The 21,764-nt window shown below is 47.4% G+C and overlaps 3 protein-coding genes across 7 annotated transcripts; 1 reads left to right on the plus strand and 2 right to left on the minus strand.

Annotated features, from left to right (window-relative positions):
* Positions 9,894 to 14,128, plus strand: LOC8064025 (squamosa promoter-binding-like protein 14). 2 transcript variants are annotated; one of them, XM_002444726.2, is made up of 3 exons: positions 9,894 to 10,698; positions 12,946 to 13,082; positions 13,175 to 14,128. In XM_002444726.2, the coding sequence occupies exons 1-3, from the start codon at positions 10,274 to 10,276 to the stop codon at positions 13,840 to 13,842; spliced, it is 1,230 nt and encodes a 409-aa protein (XP_002444771.1). In that variant the 5' UTR covers positions 9,894 to 10,273; the 3' UTR covers positions 13,843 to 14,128. The 2 variants fall into 2 exon arrangements, with proteins under 2 accessions (XP_002444771.1, XP_021321105.1); XM_021465430.1 differs by having other exon boundaries at positions 13,178 to 14,128.
* On the minus strand, positions 14,770 to 19,428 carry LOC8064026 (G patch domain-containing protein 11). Of its 4 annotated transcripts, XR_002455271.1 has the most exons (6): positions 18,516 to 19,428; positions 17,981 to 18,046; positions 17,789 to 17,892; positions 16,756 to 16,800; positions 16,214 to 16,631; positions 14,770 to 15,032 (listed from the first exon to the last, which is right to left on the minus strand). XR_002455271.1 is itself a non-coding variant. In XM_002445857.2 (4 exons), the coding sequence occupies exons 1-3, from the start codon at positions 19,152 to 19,154 to the stop codon at positions 17,833 to 17,835; spliced, it is 765 nt and encodes a 254-aa protein (XP_002445902.1). In that variant the 5' UTR covers positions 19,155 to 19,427; the 3' UTR covers positions 14,770 to 15,032; positions 17,789 to 17,832. The 4 variants fall into 4 exon arrangements, 1 of the variants encoding a protein (XP_002445902.1); XR_002455269.1 differs by having other exon boundaries at positions 16,214 to 16,800; XR_002455270.1 differs by lacking the exon at positions 16,756 to 16,800 and having other exon boundaries at positions 18,516 to 19,427.
* On the minus strand, positions 20,571 to 21,764 carry LOC110437325 (spidroin-1-like). Its single transcript, XM_021465741.1, has one exon. The coding sequence runs from the start codon at positions 21,762 to 21,764 to the stop codon at positions 20,571 to 20,573; it is 1,194 nt and encodes a 397-aa protein (XP_021321416.1).

Here is a 21,764-nt window from a genome sequence, read left to right on the forward strand (position 1 = left end):
GCACATGAAGCGGGGGCGAGTACAGTGGGTGTCCGCGCAGCCGGACGCACGGAGCCAAGGCGATCACAATGTGGCCTGGCACGACGATGTCCATGGCGAGTGGGCGTAGGGCTGGGGCAGTGCACGACTGCTTGGGGCCGGCGCGAGCGCTCTGCTCAATCGCGATGGGGTAATTAGTGGCTTGGTGTGTAGTTTCTAGGAATCTATGAGTTTTTTAGCATCCCTTGAGGTGCTCTGTGAAAAAATTCATAAATCTGGCCTCCAAATGTGAAGTTTCGGTGGATGGAGCAGAGACGTTTGACTTGAAAAATTGGATATGTAAAACTCACCCAAAGAGGCCATGTATATTGGACTTGGATCTCGTTGAAGTAGGTATGAACTTGGGAGGACCCATGTTAAGCGAGGGCCCAACTAGAAACGGGGCTTATTGTCATCGGCCTCGGCCTTGTCGATCTGGCCCATCCAGCCGCTTTCCCTCGTTGGCGTGGACCGTGGAGGGTGCGCGCATGGCATGGGCCGAACAGAACCGAAAATTGCTTCGAGAAGGAACCTTGTGGGACGCTGACAAAAAGCATTCAGCAAAATTTGCTCAGAAATTCAGGCAAAGCGTTCAGCCAAAACCGGTGGGGCCTTGCATGCGTTCGTGCATGTGCCAATATCAGTGCAGGCAGGCAGGCAGGTCGTCATCATCCCAGATGTTGTAAGCAGGGGTCGTCGTCATCAAATTCACCATCGTCGTCGTACGCTATCGATCGTCCCTGATCGAGACCTTGACCCTGATATCCCATCCCATACGTGATGATGCAGCGACACAGCCACCCGCAGGCGATGGAGTGTTCCAACGGAGTGACGGACGGAACTGGCTGGAGGCGCGGCGGCGGTGCCCGGCCGTGCCGGTGCCCGCACGCCACGCCATCGCCGGCCATGCATGCCCTGCCTCCCGTGCCGCCCTTCCGGTTCCCCTGATGACGACGAGCGCGCGCGAGGGAAGGAGGCAGGAGATCTAGCGACCGGGGAACAAAATCTCCTTTTGCATTGCATGCAGCATGCTGGTGACGTCCAGTCGTTGTACGCAAAGGCCGCGCGACGCGATGCCGACGCGTACGGCTTCCCAATTTCCCATCCTCCTGCAGCAGCGACCCGCCCGACCATGATGAGGAGCAGAGGAAGACGACGACTCGCTCGCGGGACGGGACGGCGGACCCCTCCGGGCCGCCGGCCGCTAGCTGGGCCCAGGCAGCCAGCCCATGCACAGTGCCCCCATGCGGGCTCTGTCGCGCGCGTTTGGGCCCCGGCCTTCTTTCCTCCGCTCCGCCCGATCGTTCCGCTGAGCACTGTCCGTCGTCGATCCAGCTGTACAGTATGTATGCACGTACAGGTTGGAGTTGGAGCCGTGCGTTTTTTTTTTTTTTTTTACTGTGGGGGTAAATAAAACGAGACCGACGAGAATGGACCGCGCGCCGGGCGGGCAGCTTTTGGCGCGCGCACGTTACCTACCTACTGACGCCACGGCACGGGTGCCGGTCGGCGGCGGACACGCGGCGACGTACGAGGATCGTCGGCCCCAGCGCCGAGGGCTAGCTAGCTAGGCGGCGTCCGGCCGGCCGGCCGGGCACGGCTGCAGCATGCACCATCGATGCGATGCGACTACTAGTGCGTCGCCTGCTCGGCTGCCCCCCGCCGCGCCGTCACTCGTGCGGTCGTGCCATGCCGTGCCGTGCAGGCAGAGGCAGGCATGGCAGGCGCGCAGTGAGGCGTCCCGGCCGGCCGGTCTCCGCCACACGACGACGGCGACTGGTCGGGACGCGCGCGCCGTCTCGCCTCCGCGCTCCGCTCCATAAGGCCGCCGCGCGCCGGACGACTCACCGGCCGGGACGAACGAAGCATCGGCGAGCTCGGACGACAGTCGGACGGACCGGGACCGCCGGCACCAATACGCGGCTACTACCTCGTAGCTAGCTAGCGCGCTGCACCAACGACCACTGCACGCCGTGCATGGTACTCGCGCCCGTAGCGCTGTCGTCGTCGTCGACTCGTCGTCCTCGATCTATCGGCCTGCTGCCCGCTAGCTGATGCCCCGCCGGCCCACGCCACGCACGTACGCGCGCGGTCCTGTCCTGGCTCCCGTACGCCATGAGCAACAGGAGTTCTTCCTAACATGAAATAACTAGGTTAAAAAAATTTATCTCATAAATTACAGATAAAATAAATAATTAGTTTTTATTTTCGTCTGAAAAAATTTGTAAAAAATTTTATTTTTTTTTAGGAAGGGGGGCCGTCGATCGAGTGTGAAAAAATGGGCACTGTACAGTCACTGTTGCTGGATCCATCCGGTAGAGTCCGGACAGGGCAGAATAGATGATGATGATGATGATATATAGGAGACGAGAGCTATAACAGTAACGTCTCTAAAAGTCACTCTGGTTGATGATGATGTTTAGTGTCTTATCGACATCAATTATTGTTAGATATAGGCATTCACGTAGAAACGGAACACACGCACGTTCATGCATGGTTTTTGGTTAATAATAGAAAGGAGCCTATGTCTAAAACAACGTGTTCAACTTTCAAACATCTCATCATCAACAGGGGAGCTGAAAAGGAGAGAGAACTATGCAATGCAATGGGAGCGATCGAGGGCCAAAGCGTCCTCTTGTTTTCGGATCTAATTAACCGTTGGTAAATAATGATAACAAGTACGTGTCTTCAAGCTAAACATTTTTTTAAGACTCTTAATAGTCAAATATGTAGATGCATGTGTAACTCTAACTTTTATCCTTTCCTTTAGTTAAAAAAAAGAACTTTAATTAACTTCATCCAAGGAAAAGTAACATGGATGGGTTATGAAATTAGAGGGAGCAATACCAATACATTAGAAGCTTTACATATATGGACACATCGATTTGATATTCGTGAGGGAATCGAAGAAGTAAAAACTGTGTACTAGTGCACAACTGCACATGGCCCGTGCATGCACGATACTCCACTGATACTGACGGAGCATCTATGTATCCACCGGTGGATCCACGGAAGGCTATGCATGCATGCAAGCACCGGACTGACTGTGTAAATAATAAAGCACTGACAAAAAATCCGGTGCCCGACCGGCCGGGGCAAATAATAGCGATCGCCGTGTCCGTGCAGTGGCAAAGACACCAGACATTTCTTGCTGCACTTTTGCCAGCTGCATCTGCAAGCCTGCATGCTGCTAATGGTGCATGGTGGGGTTCTACGGCTCCTGTTCATCGGTCACATGCTTGATCTCTCGAATCGAATCCACCGGCCGGTTATGTTTATGTCGCAACAGTAGTCTGAGTGTCTGACAAAGAAAACAGAGGCTACGGAGTAGTTTTATTTAGGCCTTGTCAATGCAAAATAAAAAATGATTTGAATATACTGTAGCACTTCCGTTTGTATTTATCGATTAGTGTCTAATCATAAACTAACTAGACCTAAAAGATTTATAGATAAACTGTGCAATTAGTTATTTTTATCTAATATTTAATGCTTTATACATGTTCCGCAAGATTTGATGTGACAATAAATCTTTAAAAGTTTTGAATTTTGAGGTGAACTAAACAAGGCCTTACTGTTAATTAGTTACTGCAAACCTCGGAGCAGCTGTTCCTCCCTTTTGAACTTTCAAACGTCTCTGAAAAATGCATGCTCCATCCAATAATGGATGGGGTTTGTTCGGTTCCATTCCAATCAATCATACAAGGCTGGTTGTTTCACATCGCTGCTAGTCCCTTCACTACACCATCATCGTTCATCAACCAGCTGTCAATTTTCATTTTCCATATATGAAAGAACATTTTTTTTTTAAAAAAAAAGAAGAAACCATATGCAAGTGCTCTCTGCTGATGATTGACCAAGCCACTAATTAAGGGCCCTCTCGCGCGCTCTAACAAGAAATATCTGGAGCTATTGCACGGGCGATGTGCTGGTGGTTCACCCCCTAACAGGACGGGTTGCTAAAAGTAGCCCGGCCGGGCGGGCGTGGTTGCTCTTGCTCCAATCCAACAAGTACCTGTATCTATCTAGCTATGATCTGCATGCGGATTGGCGATTGGCACAGGTACAGGAACAGCACCAGTCCTAGTTTATTATTACTGCTAGCTGCGGCTGGCTGCTGCTCGAGGCTGAGCTGAGCACCGTCCATTCCATTCTTCATCAGTTCTTCTGCTGCTGTGGTCCGCTCGCATGGTCCTGTCCTGGATATATTATATACTGTACACTCTCTATCGTTCAAGATTAAAACTTTACGATCTTTAATCAATAATTTAGTCAGCAACTTTAGCTCTTGTAGTACAAATTGATATCATTAGACTGTAATCAAAGTTATTGCTGCCTTAAGTTGTTCGGACTCTTCTAGATATCTAGCTTTTTTTTGTACCTAGTTTAAATTTAGGTGCCCAACAAAAGCTATGCACTTAAAAAAACTAAAATGACTTATAATTTCAAACGAATGTGGTTTCCAATACTCATAACAATACAATATAATACAAAATAAATAAATGGTCAAAGCATTCTAGCTACTTGCTATAGTACTGGATAAGCTAGCCATAAATCATGGCTTCTTCTGGCTTTGCGTTCATTTCGCCAAGAGAAATAAGGGCACTCCCAATGCAAGACTCTATCACAGAGTCCAAGACAATTAATTACATATTATTTATGGTATTTTGCTGATGTGGCAGCATATTTATTAAAGAAAGAGGTAGAAAAAATAAGACTCCAAGTCTTATTTAGACTCCAAGTCCATATTGTTCGAGGTAATAAATAACTTTAGACTCCATGATAGAGTCTGCATTGTGAGTGCCCTAAGGGTCGTTTGGATGATCCATGTTTTGGATACCAAACGGAAGGTTTAAACATTAACTAATTGTGTGGTCTAGCAAAAACTAATAGATGCTAATTAATGACTATAGCTTATTAGAAAAAAGAATTTTATAATTTTTTTTTGACGAACTGAATTTTATAATTAGCCCGCATTTATCCTATTATCCTATGACGACAGACTTAGTCCGTGATCCAAACAAGTCTAAAAAATAGCACATGTGAGCAGTTCTACTATAGTTGTTGGTATAGAAAGAGGTGGAGCCACAAAATAAAGGTCATGTCAAATAGGCCCATAGTTTATTATAGGTGGTCGTGTTATGTCAAATTGTGCCATGTTGATCTATTTTATGCATATTTAGGCCGTGTTTAGTTCATGAAGTGAAAAATTTTACGACATTGTAGTATTTTCGTTTGTTTGTGGTAATTATTGTCTAACTATAGACTAACTAGGTTTAAAAGATTCGTCTCGTAAGTTCCGACCAAACTGTGTAATTAGTTTTTATTTTCGTCTATATTTAATACTCTATACATGTGTCTAAATATTCGATGTGACGGAGAATCTTGAAAAATTTTGGGTTTTTTGGTGGAAGTAAACAAGGCCTTATATTAAGCATTATAAACTATAATACGTTGTGCTGGTTCCAAAATGGAATCATGTTATATTGCCAAGCATGGCTTCGAGGAGCATGAGCACACGTACGAACGCTCCTATAGAAGCACTGTACGGAACACCTTTTTATCCATGGAAATTCGATGATTTGTCGCTCTAAAGAAGGCCACTTCTACTTGTTAATTGGACCTGCATTGTCAAGATAGATACACAGGCATTGTTTAGTTCTCATCAAAACCCATTTTTTTTTTCAAAATTTCCCATCATATCAAATCTTACGGCACATGTATGGAGCATTAAATATACTAATTACACAGTTTGCCTGTAAATCGTGAGACGAATCTTTTAAGCCTAATTACTCTATGATTGGACACTGTTTGTCAAATAAAAACGAAAACGTTACATTAGCGAAATCAAAAAAATTTCGCAACTAAACGAGCGCCATAGATAGATGTTCCCCTGACGATAATAGTTTTGATGTACTTTCCCATAGATCAATGTTTTTTTTGTCAAAAAAAATGTTTTTTTATTGTTTCCTTACACCTGATTTACCTGAATATGGTGGCCAGCCGGCAGCCATACTGGAAACGGCATTGCATGCTGTGAAAAAAACCAAAAGAAGATCGATATCTGGGTGTCCGTTTCTGGGAGTGTGTAATATTCCTGTGCATGTCCGTCCACCCTTTCTTTATATTTTTTTCCTGGCTTCTTAGTTCTGCTTTTCCAAAGCTTTGTTCTTGGTCTCTGTACCGAGGCGTCTCACGGCAGATTCCAACGGGCATATGGAAGCAGCTAAGCAGTACCTTTAAGCAGTACGTACCTTCTACCAGTGGCAGTGAATGAGTGAGAACATGGAAGCTAGCTAGCTCCAAACCCCATGGCAAATTGACAATCATCAGTTGGTATTTTGAAGAGGACGCTGAAGCTCCAAAAGATTAACGGCCTATTACAAGGAATCCACACGAATGCAATAAGGCATCGACAGCTGGCACCAAGTGGAGATTTTTTTTCACGAATAGACAAAAGGTTTGCGCATCTTTCTATTTAAGATTGAGAAATAGTGAAGAATACAATGACGTGCCATGAATATAGCATATTAGGAGGGATAGTGTTATACAATCGTCTCTATGTCCTCCGTAGCACAAGAAGAACATGGGGTACTACTCTCTGGTAGAGGATTAAAATAATAGCCACATAGATAGAGCATTATAATTAATAGAGATATGTTGATTAAAAATTACCTCTCTCATGTTTTGATGTATTAAAGGTATATTGAGCTAGCAGAAAATTTCAAAATATATTCAAATGTTCACTTCAAAAAGTTGGACTCCCCTAATGTAGGACTGCGAGCCCTCAACCGTGCATGGAAACTTGCTCTTCTAAATATTTGCTTCAATAGTGCTAGGTAGATTAGGTCTAGAAGGAGACAAGTAGATTATAAGCTTGGATTCCTTAAGTTGTCAGGAGCGTAGATTTTAGGTATAATTTATTGTACCCCTCGTCCTTTGTATTCTCCACCATCTTTGTGTGCAAAAATAACTGGCTACAAAAGTTATGGACAATAACAAAAATGACTTTATATTTATGGGGCGTCCTTGGTTCCTGGCTGCCTACTAGGCAACATTCCTAGAATGTCAATTTTGATTGCCCAGTGACACTTGATTTCTGCCTGGCAAGCCATGAAACAACCAAGCCCTATAGGCTGAAGATAAGGCAACACTACTCTTAATAACTTTATAAACACGATCACACATAGTTGATCTATTAATTTGTCAAATAATGACAATCTTACACAAGCTATATACTCCCTCTATCCCAATTTATTTGTCGTCTCCGGTTTTCGTGTCATAAGTTTGACGCAATTTGTAGAAAAATACATACAATATTTTTATTTCTAAATAAATTTATTAAAAACTAGATTTAAAGATCTTTCCGACGACACATGTACCATAATATTAATATTTTTTAATATATATATTTTGTCAAAGTTATTTTTTGGGAAGCGCAATTGACATTTATTTTAGGACGGAGGGAGTATGTCAGTACGAGACCAAAGTATTACAAACTATAGGAAGTTGTTCAGGAGTAGGAGGTAGTTGGATTCTGAGATTGAGAGGAAACAAGAGGTAGTTGGAGGACGAGAAAGCCATTGCGCAAAATATACACAATTTACTTGTAATTTGTGACATGAATTTTTTGAGCCTAATTAGTTCACGGTTAGATAATATTTGCCAAATAAAAATGAAAGTGCTATAGTACCTAAAAAATTTCACCTCTCCAACTAAACAAGGCCTTAAATGGTCCAACCGGTTCACCTTTAGGGTCCACACAATACAGTTGGCTATCTTTTACTCTTTAGGCAGACTGAACCGCCATTTAGGTGAAAAGATTTTGTATCTCCAACCCTTAATCCATCAAGCTCTACACCTGTCCTCTCCGAGATAAACGATATCAAGCATGTTCGTTTGAGCTTATCAGTCAGGGGCGGATCTGCACCACGGGCTAGGAGGGTTGTAGCTCGGTGTGTAGCCTAAAATTGCTAAGAATACCTATTCATCTTCAGTTCAAAATAATTTAGATTCAATGTTCAACCCTATCTGGTACTGATCTGTCGTAGGATTTTTAGTCTTCTCTTACTATTTAGCCTCTCTCTTGCATCGTTTCTGGATCCACCACTGCTGTTATCGGCCGAATCTACCAGCCATTCAGCAGCGTTTTTCTCTCACAAGAAATCAACGAACAATATTTTCTGTCATGACTTATTAGGCAAACGAACCGAGCGGACGATGAAGTCAATAAGCAGGAGTTAATAACACTACCTAATGCCTACAAACATCTCAGGCTAGTATCAATGCATGTTTCATGAGGGTGTCATGCACATTAAATAGGGTGTCACATAAGCAAAATTGCTGACTTGGCAGAATCATTAAATAAAGAATTTCATCAGATGAGAGAGGAGTTTTATCACCATAAAACTCATGTGAATCGGTTATTTTGATACTATAACATGAAATTAATGCATTGACCACTGACCTCGTACTCGTAAAACAGTAACCACAAAACAAACTCCCGCTGACGGAATCGACTTCCGCAATGGCCATTTGTAGGATGGCGGAGTTGGTAGAGGGCTAGAAGCCTAGAACAGTAGAGCTACGCTACGCAGGCTGGGCCTGGCACGCCCAAACCTCCACCCAGGCCTGTGGAAATGGAACGGGTGAAAAGGCGTTTGGAAACTCTTGATTGGGGTGAGTTTGCCCTGCCCCTTTACCACAAAAGGGCAAATGAAAAGGGAAACCCAGCCCACACGCTACAGTACTTCCCGGCCTACTTTTACCCACTGGCGGCATGGTAATAACTCCCGGTAGCATGCAATTCCTTTCCTGGGCGGTAGCACGAGTCACACCAGTGACAAGTCACCAGCCACCGCAGCCAGCACCGGCACAGCACTGCATCACCCGTCGCACTGTGCCACTGTGTCTGTGTGTGTGTGTCTGTCAGCGGAAAAATACAAGCGCCACCATGAATACTCACCTGATCATTGCTGACACAGGCTGAGACGCGTAGGCCCGGCCATTGGCGGCCCCCGCGCGTCAGCGAGAGGCTGGCATGAGCAGTGAGTGCCATGACATGCCGGCCCTTGGATTTGATACCGGATGCTCCCTCCCTCCCTCCCTGTGGCCACTACTGGGGACTCGAGTGTGGGTGGAGGAGGGCCCAGCGGCCAGGGGAAACATCTTCTGTGCAAGCAGCCAGCCCAGCCCCGTGTCGCAGACGCAGCTGCCTACAACAGCTGTTCTGTTCGATCATTCATGCTAGGAGGTGCTACAGTAGTTTAGTACGGTCGCGTTCCGGCCCCTCTCTTCGACCTACCTCAGCTCGCCGGCGTCGACGCCATCGGCATCTCTCAGCTCTGTGCCGCGTGCCGCCTCTCTCTCTCTCTCCTCGTGTGTGTCGTCGCTGAGGGAGGAGAAAAGGCTTCAGGCTTTGTTTAGTTTCGAAAAAGATTTTGGAATTTGACACTGTAGTATTTTCGTTTATATTTGACAAATATTATCCAATCACGTACTAACCAGACTTAAAAGATTCATCTTATGATTTATAATAGGCAAACTGTGTAATTAGTTTTTGTTTTCGTCTATATATAATATTTTATATATGTGCTCTAAGACTCGACGTGATAGAAAAATTTTGAAAAGTTTTTTATTTTTGGGTAAACTAAACAAGGCCTAATTACTTTTTCCCAGTCTGTCCGATACTCTGAGCGATTTGATAACTGGGGACAGGCGGCCGGCCGGAGATGGCATGCGGCTGAGCGGCCGCCTCGCTCTGCCACAAGCGCAAGCGCATCCGTCCGTCCCTCGCGTCGCGTCTACAAAAAGGCAGGAGAGGCGTTGGTTTGGTTGTCACGGGGTGGTGGCGACGTGCGCCCGTCATACCAACCGCGGCCGATGGAAGCGAAAGGTGGCGGTGGCGCGGCTAGCTAGGCTGCCTCGTGCGCGCGCGTGAGAGACCGTGCTCAGCGCCCAGACGAGACGACGCCGCAGCTGCAGCTGCAGCTCTGCTCGCATCACACAACAACAGTCACACGCCCACAGTGGAGGCGGAGGCGGAGTGAGTAGTGCAAGGAGAGAGAGAGACAGAGACAGGGGGAGAGAGAGAGAGAGCACAGGTAGTTTTATTTTTAAGGCAACAGCGAGCCCCGCTGTCCCTCTCCTTCGCCACCTCTCTCTCTTTCCTCCCTCTTGGAGGAGAGAGAAGAGGGGGATACCCCAGCCACAGCCAGCACAAGACCACCCAGCCCCTCTCGCTGACGTCGCCGCCGCAATGGAGTCCGGTGGCGCCAGTGGCGGCGGCGGCGGCGGCGGCGGGGACGACCAGCTGCACGGCCTCAAGTTCGGCAAGAAGATCTACTTCGAGGACGCCGCCGCGGCCGGCTCCAGCAGCGGTGGCGGTGGCGGTGGCAGTGGCAATGCTAGCGCGACCACCGCGGCTCCAGCGACGCAGCAGCCGTCCCCGCCGCAGGCCGCTTCGCCCAGGGCAGCCAGCGGCGGCGGCGGCAGGAGGGGCAGGGCCGCGGGCGGCCCCTCCCCGGCGCCCGCGCCCGCGCGCTGCCAGGTCGACGGCTGCAACGTGGACCTCACCGACGTCAAGCCCTACTACTGCCGCCACAAGGTCTGCAAAATGCACTCCAAGGAGCCCCGCGTCGTCGTCAACGGCCTCGAGCAGCGCTTCTGCCAGCAGTGCAGCAGGTCACTCACACCACCCCCCCACACCGGCCGCCATTGTGGCACTCCTCCCCTCCACCCCCACCTCTCATTCACTGATTCATCAATTGCTTGTTTTCAGTTGACAGTCGGTTGCATTCGCTGTGCTTTCTGTGTTCTCATTCCACTTCTATTTATAGTTTTATACTGTCTAGGGTTTATGGAGACTAGACGAAAATTAAATTAAACAATTATAGGTTTATTATTATGGGTGGACACATTGCAGAACACATTGGAAACTTGGCTCAGTTTAATGGAGCTTCCATTTCATCTATGGCGATGGCGTCTCTCTTCTCTTTTTGAACAAGAATGAAGGATAACAAAAAAAGATGAAAACTTGCTTTGGAATTATTATTGGAGTACTTTAATGTTTCGTTTGAATGGTGCTCATGAGAACTTTAAAGTTGGTAGGTTTGATGGATGCTCCTAGTCCTAAATATGATAGAGTGATGTGACTCAGCCTGCCTGCCTGTCTGTCAGTTTGCTTTGCATTAGATTCCAGTGTGTTACCTTATAGTATCTCACTGATGACTGTCAGTTAACAAGCCATTACTATATGCAATTTGCCCTTGAGCTTGATCGGATTGTGGTTGTGGGTGGTCCCCAAAGGAACAACACTGAGGAATTTCAAACAAGTCTTTGCCGATGTCCAGAGTATTAGTTTAGAATTCCAACTGTACAAGTTGATAGTATCCATTGTTTAGTCTACCTCAAAAATAGCACTAGACATTTTTTGTCCCCTGTACTTAACCAAACTACATTCGGCATCCTTTGCCAACCAAAAAAAAAAAAACCCCTACATTGGACATGATAAGTTGGCCCTCAGTGGTCCCCCAAGGAAGAACAAGCTAGCCTTTGCCACTGTGTTATTCTTGGAACTTTACAGGTTGTACGATGCTACTCTATTCAATGTTTAGTGCCTAGAAAAACATGCTCCACTAAATTCATTAGGTTCAAGATCTGGGAAAAAAAAATTCTACTCACTTCAGGTGCTACGCCCAAACTAGGTTGTTTCTGGAATAGCTTGTTTCCTTAGGATACACTTTAGCATCAACGTTCATAAATTTGCTACTGATGCCTAAGGATAGTAAGCGTGTGGAAAGGCCGAGCTGTCTCATGGCTTAATACCAGGCAACAGATGGAAATAAAGAAAAAATAGAATGTAGCTACAGTCCTACAGACATGTATTTCAGTAATTCAGTTCTCTAATTTGACAACGGATTAAGGCAGTTTTTAATTAATTTCACTGTGTCATATTTCGTAACAATTTCATTTTTTGTTGGACAAAGGTGGCTTTCAGGTCCATGGTCACCTGTAGCGATGCTATTCTCAGATTTGTTAGGTTCAAACTTTTGGTTTTCTTTGTCGATCAAGTTACACAGTAGGAAAAAAAACTAAACATGATGGTGGAACTACATGTCTTAAGTGTTGATATGAGTAGGGCCTGGGCACATCACCCTAGCGACCACAACTTTTGTGCTTTAGGACTAGGCTACAGGGGTGTCCTCACTTCCCAGCAAAAGAAAAGGTGCCACAGTTCTGGATTTGGGCTGTCCTAAACCACAACGCCGCATAGCCACTTATAGCAACAACGCATCATTAGAGAAGCTAAGTTGGACCATCCACCGCACTTTGCTGTTAAGGGCACCTATCTCGGCGTTAATGGAAACCTCGTTGGTTGATGTGTATTGTTGTGTTAAGCCCGACATCTCACATCTCTTTGAATGATTACATACACTTTCTCTTTGCTTTCTTAGTATGGATGTGCAGGTGTAATTATGAATGGCATAAGACAGAGGTTAATCTTTAATGGATGTGCAGTACAGCCCTAGCCTAGGAGGAAGAGAAATGTTACTCTTGAATGTACTAGCACTCCCACTGGCTTCGACCTAAAGTGTGGTTTCCTATATCCATGTCGCGCTATGCATGCTGCTACAAAGATAAGCATTGACATGCTGCTAATAAGATAAACTACTACTTTGAACTTACTATCATCCCATCATTCAACTTGCATTCTACTCTATTGTAAGAGTTATTATGGTTCATGCTTGTTCCATGATTTTTTACAGCCGACTTAGGTTGCTTTCTACACAGAAACTATTAACCTACAGCAATATATGTGGATTTAGAGAATGCAATTTGTATTCCTTATAAAATTCTGTTACTGTGCCTCGCCTGTAAGTTGAATCAAGGGCACTTGAATGAACACATCTCTGTTCACATAAATCACAGGTTCCACCAGCTGCCTGAATTTGACCAACTAAAAAAAAGCTGCCGCAGACGTCTCGCAGGCCACAATGAACGCCGGAGGAGGCCACCTCCTGGACCTCTTGCAACACGATATGGTCGCCTTGCTGCATCATTCGGTGGTAACAAATCTGCTTTATTTCTTTCTACTTTGTGATGTGAGTGATCAAAGTTTCAGTTTTTGTAACCGCTAATGTTCCTATGCTTGATCCAGAAGAGCCCGGCAGGTTCCGAAGCTTTATGTTGGATTTCTCATACCCAAGGGTTCCAACCGCCATGAGGGATGGGTTTCCAGCAGTTCGACCTGGTGAAAGGGCGCCTGGTAGTATCCAGTGGCAAGCGAGCTTAGATCCTCATCATCATCAAAGTGCGGTCGCAGGATACAGTGCTCACTCATATGGGAGCCAGGGTAGCTCGTCGTCAAGGCCACCGGTGTTCCCTGGTCCGGAGATCCCCCCAGGTGGATGTCTTGCAGGAGTCCCCTCGGACTCTAGCTGTGCTCTCTCTCTTCTGTCAACTCAGCCATGGGATACTACCCACAGCTCTGGCCACAGCCATGCTGCATCAATGCCTGCAACAGCAGGTTTTGACGGCAACCCTGTGGCACCCTCCCTCATGGCGAGTAGCTACATTGCGCCAAGCCCCTGGACTGACTCCCGGGGCCATGAAGGCGGGCGGAACGTGCCTCAGTTGCCACCTGACGTCCCCCTCAGCGAGGTGCACTCTGGCTCAAGCAGCCATCACGGCCAGTTCTCAGGTGAGCTCGAGCTTGCCCTGCAGGGAAACAGGCCAGCACCAGGGTCAGCGCCAGCGCCGCGCAATGATCAGGGCTCCACAGGCGCATTCGACCAGTCCGGCAACACAATGGACTGGTCACTCTAGGAGGCCAAATAAAGTGCAGCAGATCATAGCCGCACAGAGAGATGGAACTGAAAGCCTGACGCTGCACGCTGTTTGCTAGCTTAGAGCATCCAGTATGATAAGGAACTAATGCAATGTCAGGAGACTAATTTCTTATGTGGTTGTCCGTGAACTCATCTGTTGCGTCTATGTAGACCTCCATGATTTGAAGTTATCATCAGCATGCTTCTCGGGGACTTTGCTCGATGTATTAATCTCATGCTCGTCCTGAAATTGCTCTGTTCAGTTTTGGTGTGATTCTTGAAAATATTCTGCTTGTTTGATGGTCCGTCCATGCTGCTGGTACTGTGGTCTTTACATCCTGTGATCCAGGGCAGGTGCACCTTTCAGGATTATGACCCGGAGAAAAAGCAACCATGCCTCCATGCATCGTTTCTACTGAATATTGTACTTGAGGCTGCAGAACTTACATGGCCTTTTCCGCTGTGCCCTACAATGTTGCCTGGCATTGCCAAGAATCGGTTCCAAGGGAGTGTTGTTTATGTAAAGCGAGACCACAGGCACAGCGTGGCTTTGCAGCATGCTCTTAGCACCAGTGGTGTGGTGTGGTTTTGATAGACTGACTCGGCAGAATGAGATCCATGCAGCAGCTTCTTTCAAATCTACAAAATTTTCTCAGTGGAGAACAACAGCACCTTCTTTCCTGTGAAAGAGATTTTTTTCTTGGCGAATTTATTTCCTTTTTCCCAATCACAGTTTGTTGTGCAGGTGTTTCAATTTTTCTCACTCTTTTGTCCAATCACTGTTTGTTGAGCAGGTGTACCGATTTTCTTTCCAGTGACAGTGAGTGTTTTCGATCTGTTGTACAGGTTGGAACTGTAGCTGCCTGTACACAGCGTAATTCAGGGTCCAAACAGGCTGAGGAACCCACACTAAAAGGAAAACCAATGAAACACTGCATCGACCTCAAATGCGGTAGCCTGTAGCCATATGGGACTATGTAGCTCCTGCGACAATGAACAGCGATCATTCCAGGCTTATCATCGGTGATCATGGATCCTTAGACGACATACAGTACAGAGATTTTATCATCACACTGTAGATGCTCGAGAAAGTAGGGCTGGGCATTCACGAGTCTCAACTACAAACTCGAGCAGATGTCCAAAAATATAACCCCTTGTTCTGTTGGAAAACTGATGCTTCATTATGCCCTGCAGATTAGAAAATTAACCGTTAGAACATCAGAGCTGCAATTTCTACTCAACAAACTGACTGTGCACACATAATGCAAGTATTCTTTGAGTTTTAATGCACACAACATGCAGGTGTTTTGGTCAAGGCGTGCTGGTATGATTCTACCAGATGAGGGCACGGGTATTAAAGAAATAAATTTGAATAGCGTCACGGATTGTCAGTGGTTATTTGCCATGGTAATGTCATAAGCATTTCTATCAGGAAACAATTAGTCAACAACTCCAGGTAAACAAACTGAGATGAGTTGCCATGGCAGAAAGTACTATTTGTTGATTTGTTGTGAGAGAAAAATACTGCTGAATGACTGCCAGATTCGGCTGATAAGCTAAAGCGAACGGGAAAATTTGCTGACAGTATAACATTATGGAGCAGGAAAAACAGTGAGGATTAGGAACAATGTTCAGTTACCACAAAAGAATATAAAACATTCAATATCGTTGTCTACTTAGCCAGACAAAAAAAAAAACTCAACCTGCGAGAGTAAGACAGCCCCCGGGCATTGCATTAAGAAGAAGACCTCACGCAGGTCTAGAACCCCCCCCCCCCCCCCACCCCTTTGCCCCACCCATACACAGCAGACCGTAGCCCATGTGAGAACAACGACGACCAGGCTGTATCTCAGACTTTGCGAACAAACCTCCCATGGGAGTCAAACTCAGGACCTAAGGAGTGCTACTCAAGCCACCTACCAACTCAGCTGGAGGCCCTTTCACACTTAGCCAAATCAAACAGACAAAACAAAAAATAACAAGCAAGAACACAAGCAAACATCCATGAGACTGAAATCCAGCTATTAGTGCAACTGTTTTATTTTCTACTTAAAGCATCAAGACTTGCAACTGCACGAAAGAGAATATCCTCGAAAATTTGATGCATGTATCTCCTTTTATGTCCAATCACTATTTCTCATGGCATTCCTTTTATTTCCAAAGATTGGTTTGATTGTGCTGTACAAGTTGAAAATGTTGCTGTTGGAGAATTGTCTAATTCAAAGAGCAAACAGATGAGGAACCTACATCAAAGAAGGCCAATGGACCTTAGGCAAGGGTCCAAAGAGTACAATGATGAAGTTAGGGACAATAGGAAATAAGAACCGGCCTCAGGCTAAATAATGCTGCAGCATATGGTATTATGGTACCTTCTGTGATGTTCAACAGTGATCATGGCCCTTTCCAGGCATTTCTTCAGCAATGATGGATCCTTAGACGACACACAAGACTGACAGCAATGTACAGATATTCTATTCCAGCATTGCACAGTGGAAGTTTCATAAAATAGACTTTGACTTTTCTGACTACAAAATCGAGCAGATGTCCACAAATATAACCCCCTCTCTCTCACTCAGTTGGAAAGCAGATACAAAAGTGTCATCCACTTATCACAGGTCAAAATCACAGTTTCCTTATTCACCACCGGCAGCAACTATTCTCTTCTGGCTCTGAAGTGCCTTGGTGCCTTGATGAGGGACTTCTGAAGATGTAGCTCCGCTTCAGTTTTGCTGCATATCATATGCAGAGACTCCTTGTGGCTTTCCGTCCCACCCCTATCTTTCCAGACTGACGAAGAACAAATACAATTCAGTTTTCATGTTGAGATATTTATCACTGCAACAAGCTTCTCAAGCTGGTTAGGCAGCACCAGCAGAAATGTCCCTAAGGAAATGTGAAAGGGTCCCAATACCCTAATCATCCTAGTGACTTGGGAAGTCTAGAAGCACCAAACCACCTGCATGTTCGAGGAAGACAAGCCAATTGTTCAGACCCACTGCTGTAAACTTAGTCAACGAGTGCAGTTTGTGGTGCTTGGCTGGTGCTTTCACACTCCATGAACTCCTCTTACTTCGCTCACGCCCGACTCTTAATTGGTATTCAGGTGGTGGATGATGTTTTCTTTTTTTCAATAAGGGAAGCTTTATTAATTTCAAGATCATTACATCGAGTTGGTATAATGATCTTCAAACACTCCAGGATAAACATAGCATCAAAAAAAGATTAAAAAAGTTTAGATTTAGACACATTAATAGCACTCGATTCGTAGACTAGACTGTCATCCATGTGCCCATGTGGTGGATAGTGCTTTCTGATCATTTTGGCACGTTTGGTTCCATGTATAAGCTGGGTATCCACAAGGAGATGTGAAAAGCTTGTGAAACAGCACATGTTGGACGTGCATTCCCCAGATGCCCTTTAGCACCGAGGCCATATGTTAATGGGACGACGCAAGCGAATCAACATGTTATGGCAGGGAGACTTGGAAGACCTTTGTATTTTGACGCTTTTGTAACCCTGTTTGCTAGATGGGTTGCCGCTTTAGTCAATTGGCCTCCTCCTCTGTACTATTTTCCTCTCTTAATAAAGTTACCCATAGCTCTCCTGTTTTACTCGAGAAAAAATATTGAGATATTGCACATGTAGCAGTTAATAGTGATTTGCATGGCATCACTCTAGAGGATATGGCCTTCCAGCACTTCCAGGGCAACAATTTTGTTTTGTGTCATCTTAAGGTCTCATCACTCCGATATAAAATAACAAGAAATTATTTTAACTAGAAGTATAAAAGTAGCCAATCCGGCCAAAAAAACAAGCTATTCTAGTGCTTATTGTGTCTGTATGATAAGGACAAGAGCACAAAGCTTGTGATGCTCCAATGTATTACGAATCCAATGTACACCAATCATGACCAAACATCATTGCAGTGAGTATAGAACCATCACCTGTTTGGATCAAAGACAATTCTTTGTCACCTTCACACAACAAATCAATGATCATCCTCATCAGGGCCGGGGCATTCCTTTGCGAGCGCTTCTGGTGATTCATACTGAACAAAGGAGGAAAAAGTATCCAGTGTAAGGTATGGAAGATGCTGTATCAAAAAAAAAAAACTGAGTTTCCTGAACAAAGCTCACCTTGCATCCACAATAAAGGCAATACTGGTACTGGCCACGCAACTTAGACAGTATGTTCTGCAAATCCTGCATTAAAAAACATGGCATGTTAATATCTTCCTCTTTGGCAACCAGCACAGTTAGTACAGTTCAGAATTTGCAATCCATATCCATGCTACTCCTCACTGCCTTCATATGACATGGGTACGAAAAAGCAGGCATACTATTATCAGGCACCCATAAGCATTTATGCTTGGTCTTTTTGAAGCCAAAAACAGAAAAAGAAAAAACAAGGTCGAATTATGTTTTTGTGCATCCAAAACATGGTTTTGACGAGTTGACGACAATGGTGTCAAAATGGCTGAACAGTCATATACCTGATTTAATACCATGATCAGTTTTTTTGTTAACTCCACTTTACATTCCCCGTAATCCCACTTCACTAAGTTTGAGTTTTGTAAATCATAATGCATAGCACAATGCACAATCACATTGGGCCTGTGATCCTAAACAATGAGACCAACATAAAACAAGAAAAAAGAGTAAAATTGACTACCTCTTCAGTGATCACCTCCTCTTCCTCCTCTGCCCCTTTCTCTTTCTCCTCCCCCTCCGGTGCCGGTGGCTCCACCTCCTGGTTCTCCAGCTGCGCGAGCGCCCTCACGGCCTTGCGGTAGTCCCAAACCACCCTCCGGCCCTTCCACTGCGTGCTCTTCCGTGCCCTTAGCTCTACCGCCATCTCCTCCTGCTGCCTCCGCTCCCGCTCCGCCACCTCCCGTGACTTCTCCACCGGCGCAGGCGTCGTCGCCGGCGCCAACGCGGGCTCCTCCGCCCCGAGCCCCGCCCGCGAGCGGCGGATCTCGATGCCGACCGGCTCGGCGGCGGCGCCGCGGGACTTGGGATCGTACCCCATCTGCCTCAACATCCTGAACCCTACGTTGCTCTCCGGGATGGCTTCCGCGAGCCCGGCCATCGTGCGGGCGTCCTCCTCCCGCTGCTTTCGCTCGCGCTCCTGCCGCCGTCGCTCCTGCCACGGCACGCCTTTCCCGCGCTTCGCCCGCGCCTGCGCCTGCGCCTGCGCTTGCGTGGGTGGCTGCTTCCGGCGCCCGAGGTTCTTCGGTGGGGAGGAGGACGGACTCGGCGGGAGGAAGCGGGAGAGGTCGCCCATGTAGTCCTCGTCGGCGTCCGGCTCCATGGCGCGCGCCGAGCGTCAGTGGTCGGGGTCGGACCGTCGGAGAGGAGGGAGACGGGCCGTGGTCCCGTGGAAACCGTGAAGTGCGGCCGTGCGTGGCGGTTGGCCGCCGACGAGGGCGCAGCGGGCTTTGGTCAGGTCCTGTTTCGCAGAGTAATGGGCTGGGCTTTAGTTTATTGGGCGATTGGATCACACCGAGTGTTCCTGCCAATTTTAGCGCTTGGAACAATGGCAGTGCCTGCCAACGAAAGGACTCCCAATTTGAAATGTGAGCGGGAAGAATGCGTTTTTTGTTTTATCTCATCCTCCATTCTTTACTTGTCAGACTATCATACAAATTTTAACATCTAAAGTAGCTGTGCATCTCCTGCCCCCTTTTTTTTTTGGCAATGATAGTTTAAGCTTTACAAATACTCCCTCTATCCCAAATTATAAGGCATTTCAAAAAAATTTAGAGAATCAAAGCATCTTAAGTTTGACCAAAATTTATAGAAAAAAATATAAAGATTTATGACACCAAATAGATATCTATAAAAATATAGTTAATGGAAAATCTAATGATAATTAGTTAACATCATAAATATTATTATTTTTTTATATAAATTTGGTCAAACTTAGAATACTTTGACTCTTCAAGATTCTTGAAATACCTTATAGTTTGGGATGGAAGAAGTAAAACTTTTATAATATCAATGTTCGCAAGGTTGTTTTGATAAGAGAAAAATTGGGACACTAGAAATGACCTCTCTTTGCTACTGGACACGAAACAAGTGCAATTTACTCGTGGACACTTTGCTTCTTGTTAGGGGGTGTTTGGCACGACTCCTCACGAGAGACTTCTCTAGAGGAGCCTGAGCCGTTTTGGGGAAGCTATAATTGGTGGTTTCACCAAAACAACTTCGACTCCTCTGCTTTTTACTTAAAAATAGTTTCTCGAGAAAAATATTTGGCAGGGCTCCTCTGTAGGAGCCTGAGCCGGAGCTGTAACATCCCAGATTTTTACGTAAACCAAAAATACGAGTTTTTTTTTAAAATTTTTCCTGTAATCGTGTGAAGCATATAGTTTTTAGGTCTAATTCGATCCTAACCTGCTAACAAATCGTAGCATACATGTAGATTTGTTTGTAGACGAGTGCTCTTATTCGTGAGTCGTCTTGAGTTGGGTCATGTTTAGGGTTTTGAGTTTCTTTTGGAGTGCACAAATCCGTAGCAAAGTTTTCTCGAATCTCCGTTGAGCCTATCTCAAAGGTGAAGCGAATCCCTTCTCGATCTTTCGTTGGAGTACGTCTCAAACTCCTTTTGATCCTCCTTGAACTCATCCCAATCTCTCTTCACCTAAAACCCCTTGATATCTATTCCCAAAATACCCTTCTCAAAATCCCTTGTCATAATTAGGAAAGCATTCTTTCTCTCTTGGGCCTAAACCTTTCCCCTTCCTCCCACTCCTTCTCCTGGCCCGGCCGGCCTGCTCTCTTTCCTCCAGCCCAGCCAGCTCTCTGCCTCCCCTCCTCGGCCCAACTGGATTCCCCGCGGCCCACTCCCCTCCCCTGCCTCGCCCCGGCCCAGCGACGCAGCACCTCGGCCCGCCTCGCTCCCCCTGTCTCCCCGCCTGGCCCACCTTCCCCCTCTGCCCCCCACACGCGGCCCAACTACCTGCCCCGGCCCAACTCGCGCGCGCGACCCAGCTGGCCATCTCGGCCCGGCCGAGCCGCGCCCCCTGTGCCCCAACCCTAGTGCGCCCGCTCCCAGGCCGAGCCGCCGCCGCCGCGACACGCACGCACCCGGACGTCGCGCCCCGCGATTCGCGCCACGCGGCCCGCCCACGGCACGGACGCCGAGGATGGACGGCCACCCCAAAACCCTAGGCGCCGCCCCTATAAAAGCCGTGAGCAGCGCCTCCTTTCTCCTGGAGCCCATCCCAGCCGCCGCCGTCTCCTCCCCCAACGAAGCCGCTCGCCACCTCCTGCCCGACGCCATCGGCCTCGCCCCGCTGTTGCCCTGCCGAGCTGCCCTCAGCCACGACACCGGAGCCGCTCCGTCGAGTCGAGGCCGAGCGCGGACTCGCGACCATGGACGACCGCGCGCTCGCGTCCTCGACCTCGCCTGCCCGCTCCGACACCGATGCCCTACGACGTCGCCCGCAGCCGCGACGCCGCGGACTGAACCCGTGGCGAGCCCGTGACGACCGCGCTGTGTCGGCCTCGCCCTCGCCCCGGCCGCCGCGACGACACCAGCAGGCCGCGTGCTCGCCACGGTCGCCACGTCCAGGAGCGACGCCGCGCCCTCTCCGCCGAGCTCCATCCATGACGCCGCACCGGAGCCGTCCGCCGCACGCCAAGCGTCGAGCCCCTGCATCGCGAGCTCTTCGTCCACGACGCCATGCTGCCCACGACGACGCTCTGCACCAAACTCCGTGCACGACGTCGCCCGAGCCCTTGGCCGCGTGCTCGCCGCGGTCACCACCCTGGCAGCAGCATGGCAGCCGCGACGTTGCTGTGGTGACCGCGAACACTCCCTCCCTCCACTGAGCCAGAACGTGCAACAACAGCAGCAGGCCACCGCTACCTTCCTCGCGATCTGCAAGGTCGAAACCCCCCTAAACCCTGTTGACAT

This window comes from Sorghum bicolor, chromosome 7 (genome assembly GCF_000003195.3).
Source record: "Sorghum bicolor cultivar BTx623 chromosome 7, Sorghum_bicolor_NCBIv3, whole genome shotgun sequence".
In the NCBI taxonomy this organism is placed as follows: domain Eukaryota; kingdom Viridiplantae; phylum Streptophyta; class Magnoliopsida; order Poales; family Poaceae; genus Sorghum; species Sorghum bicolor.

Excerpts from the sequence above, each read along its gene's own strand:
- LOC8064026 (XM_002445857.2), bottom strand. The coding sequence starts at position 19,154 with ATGGAGCCGGACGCCGACGAGGACTACATGGGCGACCTCTCCCGCTTC. Across the intron at positions 18,047-18,515 it reads AGGAGGTGATCACTGAAGAG|GATTTGCAGAACATACTGTC; the intron begins GTAGTCAATTTT and ends TTTTTAATGCAG. Across the intron at positions 17,893-17,980 it reads GCCTTTATTGTGGATGCAAG|TATGAATCACCAGAAGCGCT; the intron begins GTGAGCTTTGTT and ends TCCTTTGTTCAG.
- LOC8064025 (XM_002444726.2), top strand. The coding sequence starts at position 10,274 with ATGGAGTCCGGTGGCGCCAGTGGCGGCGGCGGCGGCGGCGGCGGGGAC. Across the intron at positions 10,699-12,945 it reads TTCTGCCAGCAGTGCAGCAG|GTTCCACCAGCTGCCTGAAT; the intron begins GTCACTCACACC and ends CATAAATCACAG. Across the intron at positions 13,083-13,174 it reads CCTTGCTGCATCATTCGGTG|AAGAGCCCGGCAGGTTCCGA; the intron begins GTAACAAATCTG and ends TGCTTGATCCAG.
- LOC110437325 (XM_021465741.1), bottom strand. The coding sequence starts at position 21,764 with ATGTCAACAGGGTTTAGGGGGGTTTCGACCTTGCAGATCGCGAGGAAG.